Below are 22,019 nucleotides of genomic sequence, written 5' to 3'. Positions count from 1 at the left end.
ATCTGCCTTGGCACATTTTTTGGACAGCTCTGCTTTCTTTGCAATGGCAACACCCTCTTTTAAGGAAGCATCACCGATAACCCACAGTCTCTCTTGGAGGTTAGAATTGTTGGCATACATGATAACTTGGGAGGAGTTCTTCATGCAAAACACCAAATTTACAAGTAATGGCCAAACAGCTACAACATAGTCATCAATTGACTCAGAAACACCTTGCTTGCATTCAAAATAATTGAACTTCTCAATAGCAACACACACTGTCGGCTAAAATAGATGTCAGGACTTACAGAATTTCCTCGCTTGTTCTAACTTTTTTTTATCTATTTACCCATAAATTCTCAACCCTTCTGAGCCTGAAGTATGCAGCAAGATAATCTTGTTTCTCAGCGGAGAAAAATCTTCCAGTGTGTCATCCTCAGTAATAAAGATATAATTTAAGAAATATTCCATCCATTTCATTGGGGGTTCCCCAGGAACTGAAAGAAAAGCCTTAGGAGGAGTAAGGCTGAAGGTTTGTGCAGCACACATTGTCACATAGTACAAGTAAATCAAATGTAATCAAACAGAACTCCTTATGAATTGGATGACGCAATAATAAAATGCATAAGCAAGTAGTGAATCGCCTTTATTTACTTGCTCAGGACAGGAGTAATGGAATGAGTAAACAGTAAAGTTAAAAATGTACTCGCATCCATCATATCCAGGTATATTCTGTAAATTGAATTAGGAAAGTCAGCTTAAATCCTGAGAAACCGTGTAAGAGGAGATCGTGACACACCATATGAGGTAAAAAGCAATATTACGGAGCTCAAAGTACCTAACCACAATTAAGATGGCTGCCACGTAGTTCATGCATAGTGTGACCTCATAAGTTTGCATAGAAGATGTAGTTCAAGTAATGAGGCTGAAAGCATTGCACGTGCGGTTTCCCACAGCATACAATACCGCATCGTGCTACACAGCTCCGTCATTACAAATATAGTGAGAGGGGAACCTCCTAAAGCTTTGGAAAAAGGCTAGAAACCTTCACACTGCCAGGATACAGCATGAGCAGAAATCCATTGCCACCCTGAACGTCTCCTTCTGATTAGTGCTGGCCCTCGAAACTAGCAGCAGCACAGAAACGCTCCATAGTAAACGCTGTTGGGGCAAATGTCTGCGTGGATAAGTTTCCTCGACCACTCATTGCCATATAAAGTAGGTGACAAGCTTCAGCTGGAGCAAAATCTTTACTTAGAAATCGCCACCTTATGCTTTACACGTCCTCCTTCAGTAGCTGCCTCCAGCTGCATCACCGCCTCGGCTCTGCACGAGAATTACTAGGCTCTACCACAATTTGCCCACCAGCAGCCTCAGGAATTTTTGATGTTTCACAAAGAGTGGAATATGAGAGTAGACATTCAACAGATCACATCCAGTCTCCTTGATGAAATTGATAATATATCTGGTTGGGGAGTGGGGATAAGATCCTGAGCTTCTCTTTTATTCTACATTTAGTGGCTAACTTAAGATCGAGAATGAGCCTGAATTCACACTTGGGTCCTTTCTGCTGAACCAGAAAGTAAAGGGAATAAATGCCCTTTTATGTTTGGGAATCGGGAACATTTTACGAGGTGCTTTTTGCAACAAAATGTCCACCTTCTACTGCAGTTTTTTTTATAGAAATGATTTGACGTTTTGGGGGATATTGCCAGTGAAGGGTCTTTGAATCAGAGACTGTACCAACTCTGCATTATATTTCTTACCCATCTTTCTGTTGTGTTTTTGTGCCACTCTGCTTGATGTTTCATGACACTTGCCATACTGGAGTTAGAGAGGGAAGGGAGTGTCACCATTTTCTGCTAGAGGCTTCACTGCTGCCACTTAGGGTTTGTGTAGAGGATTCACTGAAGCCTTAGAGGGTTGATGTCTTCCTCTTTCTTTTGACTTGCACTGTGGTGTTACTGTTGCTTGTGCTGGGTCTACTGTTTTTATGGTCGCTGAAATGTTCTAAAAAATGGAAACCTTGTACATATGTCACCTTAAATGTCACCATGTAGCTTATGTTTAACTGTTCTTTCACTGGGACACCATACACCATTGTCTAATGTTTAGCTGTTGTACAGAATATTTTTCAACTTAAATCCTTATGTATGTATTGATTTACCTTCTTAATTCCTATATAAACAATTTCACAAATTGACTGAATCTTTGATTTGTGTAGCCAGCTTCCTTTCTGACATCACCCCAACCCTGTGCATTGCCATTGTTCATAACCCTATTAGAATATCCCTTATTACTCCGTACTAGGGTCTACTGTTAAGGCCATTGACAACTGACAACCCTTGTGCCTGAAATGATGCATCCTGTTTTCCCCACCCAAAAGCTCTGAAAGACTATTTCGGATTTCATTTAATGCATCGAACAGGAAGATTGACAATGTGTTGCTTTTCTTCGGGTGTCGGGTCGGCCAGGCATAGCCAAGAAGAATACCACATTGCCAGCTCATGGCAATATCTGTGTGCTGCCAAGGCTGATGAGTCTGCTGCTGCTCTTATTTTGAGATGTGAGGTTATCATTGCCTTGCAGGTAATCTCGTTAAAGCCTACTCTTATTTCTCCGTTAAGGTAATTAGCAAATCTGAGACTTCTTGCTGCAGATTTCTCATCTTTTTGAATATTCAGGGGTCAGGCTAGTTCCAGAAACTTTTCCATAGTACCTATGTGCGCTGGTAGGTGGCACCCTGCGGCTCTACATTGAGGCCGTTCTAGGGACATTCGGGCGTTCTGTTCTGATGTCCTTTCCTTTGCTTCTACGCCACCAGACACTGATTCGAAGATTCCTCTCTTTGCTGAGACCCTTATCTTGGTTTTTTCCTCACACTCGTTTTTTTTTTATAATGTGCATGAGATGTTTTAAACCCTGTAATGACTGTCGCAAACATATGTTTGTGATAGACCCCCATTAGTTATGCCTGTGGTGTCTGGGTTCGGAACACTTAATTGAACAAGGCTTGTGGAAACTGTGCACTGATGAGCCCCAAAGCCATCAGGGAATGCAAGGCAAAACTTTGTCTCCAAGCACACTAAAACACAGCATCATAACCACTCCAAGTCCCGCACTAAAGCTTGATCCCAGTCCTCACTCCCGTTTCCGGAGTCGATGGAGCCACGCTAGAGGCCGGTCTTCGTTGCAATCCCAGTTCTCCAGTAGACTGAAACACAAGAAGTGGAAGTCGAGTTCCTCTCCTTTGTGCCATTCACACTCCTTTGACAAAGTGTGTGGGCATCACCAACCATCTTGGTCCTGAATCGAGCCAACTTCAGAGCCGATTCCACAGCTGGTTCAGGCACAACCTTCTGGGACCTTCAGCCACTTCACACTAGATCAAATAGACCAGCACAGCTATACTTCAGCTCTTTCAATACCTACAGAGTCTTGCTGGTATGTCTTGGGGCCTCATCGAGCCAGGAGGCTTTCCACCTGGACTACCATGGGCAGGTTTGCCCCAGAGCCAGCTCGGACCCTGGGAGCCACTTCTGTCCTCTGCTTCAGTTCCTACCCTCATGCCCAAACCCATGTCAGGCTTGGGTACCTCAACGCCGATGCTGACCACGCCTCCTGACCTTTGGTAAATGCCTCTTCTCATCAGCCAGTTTATCCCTCAATCAATTTCTATCTTGTTTGTTGGTCTGTTACACTTATGCCCCTTGGGACTTGTGCCCAGTTTCCATAAGGAACAGAGTCAAGACTGATTTGCACATGGCTGGGTCCAAACTGGGGTGGCGTGGTGAGCAAAAGATTGATTGATTAAACCCAGATCCTTGTACGGGGGATGAATGTTGCATTGTTCAGCATTCCGTCCATCAATTGTTCCTTTTGCTTTGGAACTTGGTGGTTCAAGTCCTCCCTGGTGTACCAGAAGACCTTTGTCTGGTCCTTTTGGCGGTCAGCCAAGATGGTCGTGATGCGGCCAAAATCACAATTTGTTGTGACATGGACACCACCTACTCTTTGGGCACTAGCATTGCCATGCATGGCTGCAGTAGATTGGATTCCTCCTTGAAGGACATGCTGTTTGATAGTACTTGCATGTTTGATGGCCCGTCTCACTCTGCCTTTGAACACTTCAAAGGAACAAAAATAAATCACCCACGGAGTGGTAAAGCTATAGATCTGAAAGTGACAGCCACTTGTGACTCCAAAAACTTAGTCTATTTGTTGAAGTGCCCTTGTGGCTTAGTTTATGTCGGAAAAACTACTAGAAAGATCAAAACCAGACTATTCGAACATAAGAGTAGTATCAGAAGGAATTATGATAAATCAACAGTGGCATTACACTTCAACGAACGGAGACACAATGTTTCACAATTAAAATTCTTAGTGTTAGAGACACTTGATAAAGATGTACATTTTGATCTGAATCGCAGACTACTGCAGAAAGAAAATGATTGGATTTTCAAACTGGATGCTTTAAAGCCCTATGGGCTAAATGACCGCACGGAATTCTCGTGCTATTTGTGATATGCAATTACCATCTAATAACCGTTAAATAACAGAAAACATTGTAAGATGAATCGTGAAATATTCCAACTTAAGTTACATGTATTTTCTTACCCAGTTAATGAATGTATAGTTATTTACAGTTGTCACTTATTCATGACTATTTTTATAATGAGGTACTTGATTCACATGATTATTCATTCACTTTTCGTTGATTAACTGATTTTATATACTAATACTCTGTTTCTTTAACCTTCCAATATGGCCGCCACACATTTGCACGCTTTCACATTGTTTAGGATGACATCGTCTATTTCTAATTTTTAAGATCAATACTTATAATGGCGGAAGGTTAACATCACGCTTCGGCGTTCCAAGAAGCTTTTTGGCATTTACGTGGCAGACTTGCGGCTTTATCGGTAAGCGTTAAGCGCTCTTGTGGTTTCGTTATGAAACCTTGGTATGATTTAAGAAAATAGCACCACGCCTTGGCGTTCCTAGAATCTTTTGACACTTACGCGACAGACTTGCGGCTTTATCAGTAAGCGTTATACGTGCCTGTAGTTTCGTTATACGTTAAACTTAGGAATTATTTGAGAAAATAGGATATATATGTAACACTACGATATTCATTTTTGTTTAGAATAAGATGGGATTTACGGAAAGTACCCGTTTTATGAAAATATTAATTTTATGTTTTCGGAAACACTACCAGGGTTAAGCAATTAGAAAGCATTATTATGCTTGTCGATTATGCAATACATATTTGACCTTGAAGATGGCTCGACCATTTACAAATCAGATTTTCATTCAAGATTTCAGCATGCAGATAAATTGCATTCATTAGAAATGGTTTACTGGCACATCGTTTGGTTTAAACACATATTGCCGACAAGTTTTTTTGTAAATATGCTTCAGAGTAAGATATTTATGATTACTTAAATGAGTTGGTCTAGCTCTTGTTATATATTTTGTTCAAGTGTGGGTCCTCATCATGTATATTAATTTACAGATTCCCCTGATGAAGTGCCTGATGGCACGAAATGCATTGGGACCTTGTGAGATTTGAATTCATGGATACAAATTGAATGTGATATAAAACATATTGATTTGAAGTTTAAGAAGATGGAATAAATATACCATTTGCAACTAATACCGGATGGTGTAGTTTTATGGAATACAGAGAATTGATTTAAAAGTATAACTTCTTTAAAGCATCGCAGCAGCGAGCTTATTCTTCAGTTGCGCCCAGAGGGCCGCCCCTGAATTCTAAGGGACGCAGTGGTGATTGAGCAGACAGTCTTGAAAGCAATTGACGTCAGCCTGCAGGAGTTGCACCTATATAAGCCCCGCACATCACTTTCAGAGGGAAACTGCGTCAGTGAAGAGCTGCATGGCACCTGATTTATGTTGCCTGGTCTCAAAAACAACTGTAGACTTCACTGGTGGTTTTGGCATGGTTATACTTAGTTTAGCTACCCCTCTGACTAGGACTTCAGGAAATATATTGTTTCCTATTGGAGCTACCCTAGCCAGAGGAAAGTCTGACAAAGATGCCTTCCTATGAGTATGAGAGTCTTGAGGAGAGCAAGATCTGTGTGGAGTGCACCTGCAGAGATTACAGTGATCCCAGGTGTAATTCAACTTTTACAGGAATATCTTCTTGATGATGAATGGTCTGACCTTCTCTGGCTCTCCCCTTCAATCAACTTCTGATCACGGGTATCATGTGTTCCAAACCGACAGCTCTCATGTGCCCCGACATTCCTATCCTCTCTATCTCTAGCAGCACCTTGGTCTCAGACCTTCACCATGTTTCCTCCATACCCTACTTCTCTTATTTTTGTAGCAGAACAGACTCTGCTGCTAAAATGATCTTTTTGTATGGTCAACACGTATTGTTTCCCTTTGTTGTAAAATTCAATGAAAATACTTGATAAACGAAATGAATGGTCTGTCCTCTATATATGAGAAGAGCAATATCTTCATCATTGAGGAATATCGTCTGCAACATTGTGTACTAGTGGAACCACAACCCCACGTGTTGGAATCTTTGCAAGAGACTCAGTTCTTGAAAGTGGTGGAGAAACCACTGCCTGCGAAGGTGTAGTCTGTGGAGTGGGAGTGCACCCCTTTGGAGGGATTACAGAGAGCTTTAGTGAAGAGTGTATTTGTGAAGGAGGCAAATAAGAAAGTACTGTATCTGGTTGGAAAGTTAGCCTCCCTATACTCTGAATCAGAAATTGGTGGCACCTTCTGGATTTGAGTTCCCTTATCCATGAAACAGATCCGTTCAGAGATCTGCTCAGCATCATGTGTTTCGACTTTGCATGCACCAGCCTGTGACAGCAAAAAATGTATGTAGCCAACGAGATCCCTACAGTTTGTCATTACATCTCTGACTTTCTGGTGAAGTGGAATATCTGATTATTTCTGTAAACACAGAGAAGAGGTTTAATGTCTCAAGTATATTGTAGCCGTCCCATGTAACACTTCATTTAAAACAATGGCTACCTTTAACTGTAGTTACACTTTGAACTCTTGATGTATGTAATATGAATTTCTGGATAGAACTTCTGTGACCTAAAATATACAGCTTGAATAAGTATTGTATTGCCTTGCTGACTACAGTAATTTCTGTCCTTGAATTATCAGTACCTTAACCCGTTGGCTGCGTCGAACGTTCAGCTCCAGTGCTGAATGTTCGAAAAATGGGTGGGGCAGCGTCGGCCAATGGATGTGCGCAGCACTACCAAGGTAGTACACGCGATGACCGTTGGCCGACGGCAGCAGCCAACGGGTTAAACACAATATGCAGGTATCATGAACATGTTGAGATCCTATTTGTTAACTTCATATAATACTGAGCCAAATGCATTGAGAAACATTAGTTCAGAAATCCTTTTGATAACATTGGAATCAGTGTTTTGTTTCTAGTTCATAACTTAAACGGTGTAGTCTCCAAATGTAAATGTTCAGAGTCACTTCTTTAATCCGATTGCATCCTTCGAATACTTCTCTGAACTTAGTGACCCGTTTCAGAATGCAAGTCATCTGTGGAAACAACTCTCTTCAAGTTGTTAGGGGTTCCATGTAGCAAGATCCCTGCTACAGCAACGGAACATCACGATTGCCCAGCAAGAATTCCGTGGACCACCAGGAAACTTATACTGAACATAAAAATTGACCACCCCTACTTCCAAATGATGCAGGAGTTTAGTTATTGTGGGCAATGTAGTTTGTGCTCTATGCCTTCAAGAAGTGGTCCTTCAAAGCTGCAAAGCCTTCCACCAACTCTTCTTCTTGGGCTCACTGCATGCTCTTATTTTCAGTCAGATTAGCTGCCTTCATTACGCGCCAAAATGGAATGTCTGAGCCGCCTGGATGCCCAGAGAGCTAGGCAGACCCGAGTAAATGTGAGTGGTCAGGTGAATGTAGCCTTGCGGTTGTTGTCCATTTTTGTCCAGCTATGCATCCATACCATTTCGTGTGGGGAAATGTGGTTTGAGACCCAATGAATATCCTTTCATATGATCCTTTGAGTGCAGGCATGTGTCCTGTGATTCACAAAGTAGAGACCTGTGTTCCAGTGACTGAAACACATCCTGGAGTTAGATCACCAACAGGATGAGGGCAAACCTTCTGAAGGGTCTGAGTCCATTACAAATCTTTCTGTGTTATTAAAGACTATAGAACATCAGTGGCCCAAGTGAAGTGCTAAGCCTACAAAAATATTTTACAAAACAACTTCAATGAATGTGTGTCCTCATGTAACGTAACTGATGCTATTTAAAGCGCTCTGATACCCGATTTGGGTCAAGTTTGCGCTATATAAAACTCTGTAAAGAATTTTTTTAATAATATTTGTGAAAATCATTTATTGCAATATACATAATATCCGAAACGATCCTAGGCCTAAGAACCGGATATTCATTTTTAAGTTGGTAGTAGTGGCATAGATAGTAATAGCAAAACATTGTTAAAACCTGTCTCTCCCAACAAAGAATGGCTGGTGTACAATTTGAAGGCATTGGAGATACTTTCAATTCAAATGATTCATGACAAAGATACCTTTCTGTGTACACAGAGCCACTATTGCCTTACATGGAAAAGCACTGCAGGGAGATAACCTGCCCACCAGGGCTCAGAGCACGGCATCTTTTTGATTACCAGACTGATCACCTTCGAAGTAGGATACAGAGGGCCGACCGAGACCGAAACATGGGGATGATATGACCACACTCCTATGTCTGTGCAATGTTCTGTCATAGACTGGAAATGTAAAAGGGAAAGAGAGAATTTTTACAGTTGTTGCTTTTTTTTAGTGATGTCACAACAAATTTCGTTACATGGACCCCTAGCTTAAATTGGGGTCCGGGATCGAGAAACGATTATATTTTAAAAATTACTGAAATAGCATTAAATGCAATGACTGTCTTCTTGCACTGTGTATTTAAGTTCATAAAAGTACCAATAAAACGTTTTTGGAAAAAAAAAACAGAAGACTTATCTAAAATTGAATTGTAGCTTTGACGTTGTACCTTGGTCATAGTTCACGATAATTGCTAATTCAGTAGAACAGTAAATACCAATTTGTGAAGAAAGGCAGAATTGTTCCTATCCATGCCATATTAATAATTAACCGGTGAGCAGAAGCTCATGATATATAGTTCTTGCACTTTCTGGCATAGGCTGTAGTTTGTCATTGTCTATATTTATAGATCTGATGATGTGACTTTTGTTTCCATTCCTTCCTTTCTCTTATGCTCTAGGACAGTTTTCCTTGCCAATAGACAAGCGTCAGCTGTATGAGTTTGACATCAAGGTTCCATTACTTGTGCGAGGGCCTGGCGTCAAAAAGAACCAAACAAGCGAGGTAGGTCAACTGATGACGGGGTTACTATTTTTATAACTATGTTCTCGATTGGCATATTATCGAAATGTCAGTTTTAAATGTCAGCATGACTGTATTAAGCGTTATTTGGGACTTGGGGACTCATTGTACAAAAACACACCAATACGTGTATTGCTATGCATCTTGCAATGTATTCTTTAGTGTTTTATTGTTTTTAAACACTTAGTAAGACCGATGGTTCTGATTCACAAATCCAATTTAGAGAGAAAGTCAGATTTACATAAGCAGTTGCTGGATTTTTTACTGTAGCAAAGATACAAAGGGCCCTTGCAGTTGGAAACCCTTTACTCACGCCACCTCTTGATGGTGTAATATTTAGTGGTAGTTAATCCCTTGCACCGGGTTGGGAAGTGGGCTTTCAAGGAGTGTATTTTCTTGAAAATGTTTAGACATACATGAGAATATGTGAGCATTTGCAGCTGCTGTCCGTCTCTTTCCCATCCTGGGAATGGTTAGACATTTACTCATGGCAAGGGCACAAGTGAATCTCTTAAGGGTGGGTATACAACTCCTGAGAGCCCTGGGTATGCAGCTTCTTAATGAGGAAGAACATCTTCCTGTGTAGAAAAGTAAATAGTGTTATTGAGCAAATGCGCTAGCATTTCAGTTTGCATAATTGTACCCTATGCACAAGAACCCACTTGAAATTGTATACCATATACCCCAGAGGAAATGCCAATGCCCAAGTAAAGTGACATTATAGTATGTGGAAGTTCGCCTCTGGCTCAATTTTCTAGGAATAACCTGGCACAACTAAAATTACACACATGCTAAATTGTCGACCTGTGGATGTGCTTAAAGTTTTGTTTATGGTTACGCACACATACACCCCCAATCAGCCCAAGTACTATATACAATGCACAAATATTCAGACCTTTTGGAGCTATGTTAAACTATGTGCCTGTGCAAAACTGTATTCATTCTTTGATTCTTCTTGAAAATGCTTCTCTGTTGTATGGCAACTAATGTCTTCCCCCTCCCCCATCAGATGCTTGTTGCAAACATCGATTTGGGGCCTACCATTCTTGATATTGCTGGCTACGATCTAAATAAGACTAAGATGGATGGGGTGTCTTTTTTACCTCTCTTGGTAAGTTTTTCACTTGTTGGTGAACTTTTCTGGATCAACCCGCACAACCCTTATGTTTCTTGAATTTTAAAAAAATATCATGCTCTCACAGTATTTTAGAGTTTATGACTGGACTATTGAGAAACTAAGGATGCAGTCTATAGATGGGATGCAAGATGGCTATAACCAATGCTTCATTATTTCCTCTCATTGATGACCAGATCTAATGTTCATGTCACCCGATTATTGATGTTCATCTAGTCCTGTTTACGCCACTGAGAGACGTGCATCTAATATAATGAACATTGTCTTGCAGCTGTTTGTAACATCCTCATACTATAGCCAAGGATGGGGATGGTATTATTTTGCTTATAATTATGCCTTCCACTAAGCCTGCCTTATTGTCAGTCTGATTCGTTTTTGCAGTTCCTCACTCATACTCTAATGTGACCCTCTCAAATGTGGCCCCATACAGAGGCGTTGGTGCAGTTTAGTGCAGAGCTGATATCTCTGTAGCTCCTTTACTTAGTTAGTGACCCTGATTGACAGGGCATCCACCACCACCAGTGCTAGACTCTTAGAAGAGTTAAGCATTTCCTAGCACACCTTCCTGTCCTATTTAATATGTTTGTACTTTTTTCCTGCACCACACACTACTGTGCACTATATTGAATATCTATATTAATAGTGACAGGCCCCGTTGTAAAATAATAATGAGGGGAGAGGGGTTGGCCTAACGGCTAAGGCGCTCGACCTCGGACCTGGGGATCTGGGTTCGAGTCTCGGTAACGACGCCAAAAACCTCCTGTGATTCTGGGCAAATCACTTAATCTCCCCGTGCCTAAAATGAAAGTGTGTCCTCATGTAACGTAACTGGTGCTATGTAAAGCGCTCTGATACCTGACCTGATTCGGGTCGGGTCTAGTTCGCGCTATATAAAACTCTGCAAAAAAAAAAAAAAAAAAGTAATTTATTCTTGAAACGTTTTATTAGTTCTAGTTTTACCCGAGCCTGCCTGTTCACACAGAAAGTTAAGCATACTCTACACTCTACACACAAGTGGTTTTACCAAAAATGTTATGGGGAAGATGTATGAGGAAAGAATTATCCTTAGGCTTCTCTCTGTTGACCAGTTGAACTAGAGTTCAGTCCTTAAGTGCTTACAAATGATGGTTACCCCGCTTTAGCTTAAAATTATTTTGGCATGATTGTGTCTTTTTCCATAAACATTTTTTGCTCTTATTTTTCCATAACCTACCCAGAATATTTTTCGTGTAATCCTAGGCAGTGTAGTTTTGTGCTTCCAGTAGTCCAGAGAGAGTGATGTCAATATTTATTCTGAATATCAATTTCCTAGCCATTTACTGTACCTTCTGCCAACCATTGACATCCCGAGTTCGATAGCCGGATCTTCAGTTATGTCTTTGCATCAATTATAGGTATCCTGTAATCCATTACAATTTGACTTGTGTGAGTTATAGGCATCCATCACGTATACAGTGTGGTGACAGCAAATATATTGCTTGTAACACCTGGACCTCCATCTGCAAATCTTGACGCCTCCCTCATACATCCCTGCTGTTTCAATCTTTGGGACTGTCTCAAACCTAAATGAAAGTGTATCATACTTCCCATGTCCTTGCTCACTTTAATGCAAGTCCATTTTCTTGATCTTGTAGAACTGATAAGACAGTGGAAACTCATTCACATGTACTAACATCACACTACCCTTTTGCTTACTTGTTTTGTATGGATATTTGTACAGGCTGTCTTATCCCTTGTGAGGCCCAAACACTTTCTGGGTTGTCCTGTTTTAATGTGTATGCAGCACTTGATACCCCTAGTGAGGTCATGCACTCCTATTTGCATTCCGTTCCTTCGTGTGTTTCCGAGAGCATGGTTGAAAGGCTGTTATATGTAGTATGGCCTCTGTGGGACATATTGGATGAGGTGTGTGATGTTTGAAGACTTACAATTAGCAACATTAGATGAAGCAGACGTGCTTCAAACCTGGGTTGTTGCAGAGTCTGAGACAATAGACAGTCATGCATGCAAGCATTTACCACTTTACGGAGTATAATATAATGGAGGAAAAAAAACTTTGATACTGCTGAATGGACGATAAATCTTAGAATAACATCAAATTCCTTATCCCACTGGAGGCACTTTTAGGTTGCTCGGGAGTATTATCTTGAGCATAACCAAGGACCAACCCTACTACATGCACTGTTAATCGAACTGTGAAAAATCCATGGATTACACGTAGCAGTGAGAGAGGACCAACCCATTCGAGGAGCTTTTACATAACCAGAGAGCAATACAAGGGATTCCACCCAGACATACAGAGGGCCAATCCCACTGCAAGCGCTGTTAAGCCATTAGGGAGCATTATATGGGTTCCACTCAACAATGACAGAGGTTCATTAATAAGCAGAGTGTTGGCAAAGGTCACCTGAGTGCACCATACAAGCTGCTATGCTTTATCCTTGGAAAGGGATTGCGAGTACAATGCGGAAAATGGCGAAAGGAGGAAACCTTCAACAAAAACAAGGTGATTGGAGGGGAAACGGACACACAATCAGGTCCAAACACACTTACGCTCAGCTGCTGGGTCAGAAACCAGACTGTGAACATACCCGGTACATTTTAAACATTCAGCCAATATTAATGCCATTAAAAGTAAAACCCTGCTCTGAAGAGTGACAGAATTGTCTAACTGGCTTAGCCTTTTTAAGTTTCTCCGATTCCAATTCCACCTGAACAAAGGAAAGCCATTACCATCTTAAATCTTCTGATGGATACTCCTAATTGCAGATTCCTCACTTGGGGAATCTCCCATGGTTCCAGAGTCAATCTGCAAACTCTTGCAATGACTCCTGTTCCCTAGTGCTCCACTGGACTTTGGATCAAAAGAGTAAATACTGTGAAAAAGGGTCCTTCATCTAGACTGGTGCTTCGATCCTTGAATACTGTTTGTCTGCTTAGTCACTACACTTTTGTTCTTTAGAACTTAGTGTGTGTGGTTTTACCAGCTTTGCCTCTAGATTTATGAAACTATTTCCTCAGGCATTGCAAGACATCCAGGAAATGGAAAAATAAATGTTGTGGGCCAGCCGAGATACCATGGATTCTGTTGTTCGAGCTGTGGGCACCAGTGTTATCACACTCCATGTTTGGATGCCTGGCACTGGGGTTTCTAGGAAGTCCATTCCTCTCTCCCAGACATGCTGTTTAATGGTTTTAGGATGTTTGGAAAAAGGCAAATTCTGTGCTACCACGCCTTAATGAAAGCAGAGCTGCAGCAGGTTCTATGACGTACATTTCCCTCCTCACCAATTCCTTCAAAAGTATTGGAAGGTATGTGGATGCTTGAGGGGCCTAGTGTGATTGAAATTATACCTGAGGCATAGTCTGGTGCTTCCTGGTCCCAAAGAAAGGCTGGAGCCTCAGACTGTGGACCTCAGAGTGTTGAACTAATTCCTCAAGGAGTTCAAAATTATGGCTCTTGCTCATGTTCTGTTGTCTTTGGACCCCGAGGGCTGGATGGTGTACCTGAGTCCCCAGGACACATACTTCTAGGCACTGATCCTGCAGGCCCACGGGAAGTAACACCGCTTTGTCGTGGGGTTCGACCACTTTCTATTCACTGTCCTGCCATTCACCTGACATCAGCCCCTCTGGCCTTTACGAAGGTTGTGGCAGTGGCTCATCTTCTCAGGTCGGGGATCCGCGTATTCCCACACCTTGAGTACTGGCTGTTGTACATGGGTTTGCACTAGTTTTAGAGAACCTTCAGATAGTGGTGGTGTTGCTGCCTACCTTGGGAGTTTCTTTTAAAAAGCTCAAGTCCCATCTTCTACCATCTAAAAGGCTTCCTTTTATTGGGCCATTGTCATTAAGCCCTATGTGCTTTTCCATTGGCTCAGACTAGGGAATCTGCAGGCTAAGATCCCAATATTTTAAACAAGAGCTACTGTCTCAGACTTTTATGGTTCTGAGGCTGCTTGCTCTTCTACCAACTTGCCTCTTTGTGGTGCCTCACGCTCATTGGCACATTTGGGCCCTTCAGTGGTACCTTTGTCTGCAGTGGGCCCAGCAATGAGAATAACTTCCAGGCCAGATTTGTGCCTCTGACGTGTGCGGCTGCAGCCTTCATTGGTGGGTGATGTGCGGCAGACCATTATATCCTCCTCTGCAGGAGGTCTTGGTAGTAGTGGATGTGTCCATTCTAGGCATTGGGGAGGTCATCTGGAGAACCTGTTGATCAGAGGCCTTAGGTTCCACTAGACCTCCACCATTGTTAGACATGGCATCATTGGCATGATTTTGCTCCTAAGCTTTTGCCTCCAGACCTCCTGTTTTTTCTTACTTCGTTTCAGCTGGCCTTAGGATTCTAGCACTGGTTAGCAGTGTCAAAGTGTGCAACGTACTTGTGCTCTCTCCTTAAAACATGTTAGATTGGCTTATATCCAATTGGTATATTTAATTGACTTGTAAGTCCCTAGTAAAGTGGCGATACCTGTGCTCAGGACCTGTAAATTAAATGCTAGTAGTGGGCCTGCAGCACTGATTGTGCCACTTACTTAAGTAGCACTTTAAACATGTCTCAGGCCTGCCATTGCAGTCTGTGTGTGCTTAGTTCTAAACTGCCATTTTAACCTGGCTAAGTAACCTTTTTGCCAGGCCCAAACCTTCCTTTTTAATACATGTTAACCCGAGGGTAGGCCATAGCCTGCTCAGAGGGCAGGGTGCAATGTATTTAAAAGGTAGGACATGTACTTTTAAGTTTTACATGTCCTGGTAGTGAAAAACTCATATTCATTTTTCATACTGCAAGGCCTACCTCTCACATAGGATAATATTGGAGATAACTTATCACATTAATAAGTGTAATTTCCAAATGGGACGGGTAACCTGTTCATGTTTGGCGTCTCTGGAATTGTAATGAAAATCCTAACTTATGGTGAAGTCTGTTTTAAAATTAGAATTTGAAAATGTCACTTTTAGAAAGTTGGCATTTTAATTTTTTTTGGTTAAGTATGTTTATTGACAGTTTAGTTAAAAATAGGTTCATATCATATTAGTGTACTGAAACTTCAATAGAGTAAATAAGCATCTCACCTCAGAGTATTTCCGACAGAGCTCCCCTCCCGTCAACCATATCAGCTGACATTTGTTAAAGGCCTAGATGGGCTTTACTGCGGCCCCAACAGCCCAGAAGAAACATAAATAATTACAAACATTGCCCCCTCAGGCGTTCCATGGCCGCCAGATTTTGGTCCATTTTAGGTGGCACCCCCGTCCTTCATGCACCACCCTCTCAGCCAACATATACCAATTCATGTTGCGCTTCCAGTCCCCCAACTGAGGCGGCTGCTCTGCCCCCCATTATCTTGCCATGTCACGTATGGCAACCTTCAGTCCAATGTCCACCATAGTTGTCATGTGGTTCAGTCCTTTGTACTCTAGATGTTAAGGAGACACCATTTTGCAGAGTCGGTCATTGAGCCCCCTGTCAATTCAACAATAGACGCCACCACCCCTGCCCAGAAATTTGTACTATATGGTAGTCCCCCACAATATGTTAGAAGGTGCCTGGTTGCCTACACACCCACACATATAGCTCTCCATCATCACTCTACCCATTTTAAACAATGTAATTTGGGCATAATAGGACCAATGTAGTATTTTTATTTGCAGCTATCGGAAACCCGAGCATTTGGCCACCTCCTTCAGGGATGCCAAGTCCTCCGCCCAGTCATCAACCCACAACTCCTTGATGTCTTGGGTCCATTGCTCTCCCAAGTGTTGCAGTACATCGGATATGTTGTTGAGCAGCTTTTTATGTCCGGGAGGTCGCTTTATGAAACTTGCATTCATCTAAAAGGCAATCTTCTAGGGGCGAGGACTTGGGGAGCACTGTTCCCTTCGGCAATACTTCCCTGAATGCATGATGTATCTGGATGTAGTGATGAACCTCAGCAGGGGCTAGTTGATAGTCTCTTTGAGGGTCCGTCCAAGGTACGACGTCCCAGTGAGCTCAAAGGTCTCCTACTCTGGGAAGCCCAATTAAGTTCCGTTTATCAAATCTGGACTGCGTACCCAGGGTGTCCAACATAAAAGAATCCTATATGGGAGTAGCTTGTGTGATTTTACCCCGCCATCCCAAGGCTTTCAGAGCTGCATGCCAAAGGGTAACCATACTGGCTGTCGAGCCATGGAGGGATGGGTTCCCAGGGGAGCCAAAGATAGCCCTAAGGTAACCTTAAGGTTGCATAATGAGTCTGTCCATATGTAATGCATGTTCTTCTTGGGGGCAATCAGGGGGAGATAAACCCGTTGATGGTGGTAAGTTGCACCACCCAGTTGTATTTCTGAATGTCAGGCAGAGCTATCCCCCCATCATACCACCCCCTGGTGAGTTTGTGTAATCCAATCCTGGCTAGGCCCTCATCCCAGAGTAGTGTCCTAAATTCCCCTGTCAGTGGCTTTAAAATATTAAGCATGCACCAGGAAGGGTGTGTGCTGCAGAACATATAAAAAACTGGGAAGGAACATAATTTCAAAAAGGGAAGCTTTGTCAATAAAAGACCAGGGCAGGGACCTCCAGTGCTCAACATCGCGCCTCAGCCTATCCAACGGTGGTTAGAGTTTTTTGGTACAAAATAGTTCAGTATCCATGGTGATATATTCTCCCACATATCGGAACCCATTTGTGACTATTATCGCTGGGTAGTTGTGGCTCTCCGCTTCGGAGGAGATAGATTAGGGATTTTTTCCAATCTATAGTGCATCCTGAATAACGGCCAAAGTTGGAAATGATCTACATGAGTTTAATGAGTGTATTAATAAGGTCTGGGACGTATAACAGGATGTCTTCCACATACAATGATAATCTGTCTCCCCAGTTGCTAGTATAGACTGTGGACCAGTGGGTCCTGTCTGTTCCAGGCCGCCAAGGGCTCGAGTGTAGGGGCAAAAATCAACGCTGACGGGGCAACCATGACAGGTGCACTCTGAAGGTGAAAAACCCAGGACAGTATCCTATTTACCCTCACCTGGGCCGATGGGCGTGTGTAGAGCAGCCGCACCCATCTGATGAAGCATGTGCCAAAATCCAGTCTGGACAGGACCTTGAACATAGAGGGCCATTCCACTGTGTTAAACACCATTCTGCGTCAAGAGAGAGTACTAGGGCATTCTCCTGGAAGTTATAAGACCAACACAGTACGCCATGCAGGTTGTTGAAAGTTAAGGGTGATACTGCAGCATGGCATGAAGCCCGATTGGTCCTTGTGGACAAGAGTGGTGACAACCTTGAGCAAGCGGAAAGCCAACACCTTGGCCAGGATCTTGACCTCAGTGTTGAGGAGTGATATAGACTGGTATGAAGCACAGTCAACAGGTGGCTTCCCCTTTTTAGGTATGACAACGATGATGGCTAAACATTGGTCTCTGGGCAGTGATCCGAGATGCTGACATTCCTTTAAAATACGCAGCAACTAAGGGGCCAATCTTGAGGCCTTTGATTTATAGAGCTCGATTGGCGCACTGTTTGGGCCAAATGGCCTTGGCCAGATTAAGATCAAGTATTGCTTGTATTATCTTGGCTTCAGTTAACCTGTTTTATAAGAGCCCTGTCAGACTGCTCAAGGGTCAGGGGTCCGATGTCTAGGAGCTCCCTGAATTCCCCCAACATAGCGGTTGCTTCCTGGGAGTATACCTGAATATTATAAGTGGGGCAGGAATTCACTACCCCTTGTGGTTCTCTTCCAGGGGATCCTCATCAATAGTCATAAGCATTAGATTATTCCCGCCCATGTGCGGGACCCCGGAAACACTATATTATATGTGCCCCACATATATATATACACTCATATATAATATATATACATATATATATATCCTATCACGCCTTTTCACCATCCGTCGCTCCTCTTAGCCTTGGGTGCCTCCTTCACGCACGGTGAGATGCGTGATATATGCCAACACACACGGTCCACACTCGCAGGTCCGTTCCACAATGAAGGGCACACTCAGCAATTGCTCCGTCGTTTTAATGCCAAAGTTTATTATTTTTGGCGCTGCATAAACAAATCAACAAACGCGTTTCGGCGATCCCGCCTTCGTCAGTGTCGATCAGTGAGCGTTTTGAAAACAGTTTAAATAAGGTTACATTGTAACACAATCACGTGATTAAAATAAACATAAAAGAAGGCACAGTGATTATTATCCATTACTGTGGGGGCCATCTTGGAGTGTCCAAGAAATGCTTGCTACAATCACAAACATCTATTCAAAAACATAAGGGAACAGATTATAGTTCCTATACTTCATAGGTATTATATATATACATGAATTGCAGTCGGCAGTCGGTGAATCTACAGCTCTAGATGCACTGACAGGCAGGGATACTGCTGTCTTGCGCGTAGCACGAGAATTATCAGATGAGGCAAGCTCCCAAGAGGAATCTACACCAGAATTAACACAATTACTGGAAGAAGAGGGCATCAGACAATTCGGATGCAAAAGTAAGATGAACATCAAATCAAAGTTTATTCCCAAAGCCACGCATGATGCCATTGATACGTTCCAAGAAGTGGTGATAGAGGAAATCAAGGACCTACAAAAAAAGAAATTCAATGGAATGCGGCGGAACCTAAGTAAAACGGATTGGACACTAATCAAGGGTCTGAAAGATGATCACAATATTGTGATAAAACCAAGTGACAAGGGTGGTAACGTGGTCATCCTCAACAAACAACAATATGAGGATGAGGCACTATTGCAATTAAAGAATTTAGAACATTATTCCCCAGTGAAAAGAGAAAGATTTAATGAAAGCATCTTAAACTTTCATACTCTGATTACTAAATGGAAAGAGAAAGGGATAATGGACAGCAAAGACTGGATAAATTTGAAATGTGAATATCCGCAACTGGCAACCTTTTACCACCTGCCCAAGGTTCACAAGAGCAGAATCTGGCCACCTGGCCGCCCGATTGTATCGGCCAAGGAAAGCCTTCTGGAAAAGACCTCGACGTACATCGACAATTTCCTGGCTCCATTGGTACGAGACTTGAGTTCGTATCTTAGAGATACAAAAGATTTTTTGAGACTTATTCAGGACATAGCCTGGGAAGCAGACTTTGTACTAATAACATTGGACATAACAAGCCTATATACCTCAATCAAGCATGAGGATGGATTGAAAGCGATGAAATACTTCCTTGATAGGAGGGCACTGAAGTACAGGTCACATAACTGTATGCTAATTGAACTTACAGAATATTGTTTGAAAAATAACATTTTCCTGTTTCTAGGACAGCTATACCTGCAACAACAGGGGACCGCGATGGGAACGTGCTTCGCCCCCAGCTACGCGAATCTTTTCGTGGGCTGGTGGGAGGAGCACGTGGCCTGGGCGGATGACAACAAAGAATGGGTGGAAAAAATAGTGTTATGGACACGTTACATTGATGACTTGTTCATAGTATGGCGTGGAACTGAAACTGAGGCAGAACAGTACATCGAGACTCTCAATGACAATGAACTTAATCTAAAATTCACCAGCAATATAAGCAAGCAAGAGGTGCATTATTTAGATTTAAAAGTCTATGTCCAGGGAGATAAGATTGAGACATCCCTGTATAGAAAACCGACAGCAGGGAATTCCATCCTTCATGCCGGAAGCTACCACCCAAGAAGTGTAGTCCATAATATTCCCCTGGGAGAATTTTTGCGTATAAAGCGAAACTGCTCCACTGAGGAGGAATTTGCCAGAGCTAGAACAGAATCAGGACAGAGGTTCCTTAAAAGGGGCTATTGCAAAGGTGTGCTGAAAGAAGCAGAACTGAGAAGTAATACTGTAACCAGGAATGAACTACTAATAGACAGGGCGAAATCGAAAGATACAAAGGTGAGATTGATAACCAACTTTACTGAAAAGTCACCAGAAGTATTTCAGATCCTAAAACGGAACTGGAATATATTACAGTCCGATATCACAGTGGGTAAACTAATATCAAGCTACCCTCTAGTTACATATAGGAAAGGACATTCCCTGAAAGACCTATTAGTGAGCAGCCACCATGACCCCAAACAGAAAAGGAAGACCCCGATTATGGGGTTCTACCCCTGCATGAAGTGCAAGGCCTGTAAAAACTCAAGGAAGGTAAAGGAATACGAGGTACCAGGGAAACCAAATAAGATCATCCCCAAACTTTTGAACTGTCATTCAGAGTTCACAGTTTACTGCCTTGTGTGCCCATGTGGCAGGAAATATGTGGGCAGCACAATTAAACAGACGAAGTTAAGAGTGCTGGAACACATGAGGGCGATCACCACCAAGGATCAGAGCTATCCAGTAGCTCGCCACTATGAGCAGATGCATCATAGTAATAGTAACCTGCTCTCCTATTTCATCCTTGACCAACTAACCAAGTCAGAGCGTGGGAGGGACTGGGTGAGGAAACTCAGGATCCTAGAATCCAGATACATTATCATGCTACAGACCAAGGCCCCGGTAGGTCTGAATAATGAGGAGGAAATGTGGATTCACATAGGCTGAGAGACAATGCTATATGACCTGAACCTGTTCTGACACCTCTCTCTCTAAATGAACAACTTAGATCTCAAAATTTCGCCCATTCAGGGCTCAATATGATTAAGAAATGTGAGATTAGCTGGCACAAATATGGGCCACGTGAAGTGAAAAATAGCGCTTTAAAAACAATCTTGTGACTTAACAAGTAAAGCCATTAAATTACGTAATCTATAGCTGATGAAATAGATTTCTAACTGCAATTCATGTATATATATAATACCTATGAAGTATAGGAACTATAATCTGTTCCCTTATGTTTTTGAATAGATGTTTGTGATTGTAGCAAGCATTTCTTGGACACTCCAAGATGGCCCCCACAGTAATGGATAATAATCACTGTGCCTTCTTTTATGTTTATTTTAATCACGTGATTGTGTTACAATGTAACCTTATTTAAACTGTTTTCAAAACGCTCACTGATCGACACTGACGAAGGCGGGATCGCCGAAACGCGTTTGTTGATTTGTTTATGCAGCGCCAAAAATAATAAACTTTGGCATTAAAACGACGGAGCAATTGCTGAGTGTGCCCTTCATTGTGGAACGGACCTGCGAGTGTGGACCGTGTGTGTTGGCACATATATATATATATATATATATATATATATATATATATATATATATATATATATATATATAAAAACATGCAATAGCAGCAAAATAAATAACAGAGCTGAAATATGCTGAAAAGAATTTCCACCATACATGAGTAATAAGCATTAGAAAACATGAGAAAAACAACACAAAGTTTGTTTTAGAAACTCTTTTAATGCTCAGAAAGCAGTAGAAATTCTCATAACTCACTGGAAGCATAGCAAAGCTCCCAGGCTGCATTGCAAACACACAGTCTAAAAGACTGAAAAGCTAACCTGTAGCTACATAGCAATAAACTGACACCGTGCCTTTAAGGCACCCATGACCCCCAGTATCCCATCATGCCTCAGGGGT

At 42.2% G+C, this 22,019-nt stretch overlaps 1 protein-coding gene across 2 annotated transcripts in view; it reads left to right on the top strand.

Moving 5' to 3' along the window:
• GNS (glucosamine (N-acetyl)-6-sulfatase) overlaps positions 1-22,019 on the top strand; it is a 258,138-nt gene that overhangs the window by 169,348 nt on the left and 66,771 nt on the right. For both annotated transcript variants that reach the window (XR_013607146.1, XM_078676222.1), the window contains exons 9-10: positions 9,255-9,358; positions 10,386-10,487. Coding sequence is in view for 1 of the 2 variants with exons in the window: in XM_078676222.1 (XP_078532348.1) it covers positions 9,255-9,358; positions 10,386-10,487 (206 nt within the window). In the remaining variant the exon portion in view is untranslated. The remainder of the gene's footprint in view (positions 1-9,254; positions 9,359-10,385; positions 10,488-22,019) is intronic.

The sequence above is a fragment of the Lissotriton helveticus genome, chromosome 1_1 (genome assembly GCF_964261635.1).
Source record: "Lissotriton helveticus chromosome 1_1, aLisHel1.1, whole genome shotgun sequence".
NCBI classification, from domain to species: domain Eukaryota; kingdom Metazoa; phylum Chordata; class Amphibia; order Caudata; family Salamandridae; genus Lissotriton; species Lissotriton helveticus.
The sequence above is the reverse complement of the archived record's forward strand: the minus strand, read 5'-3'. Positions and strand labels throughout refer to the sequence as shown.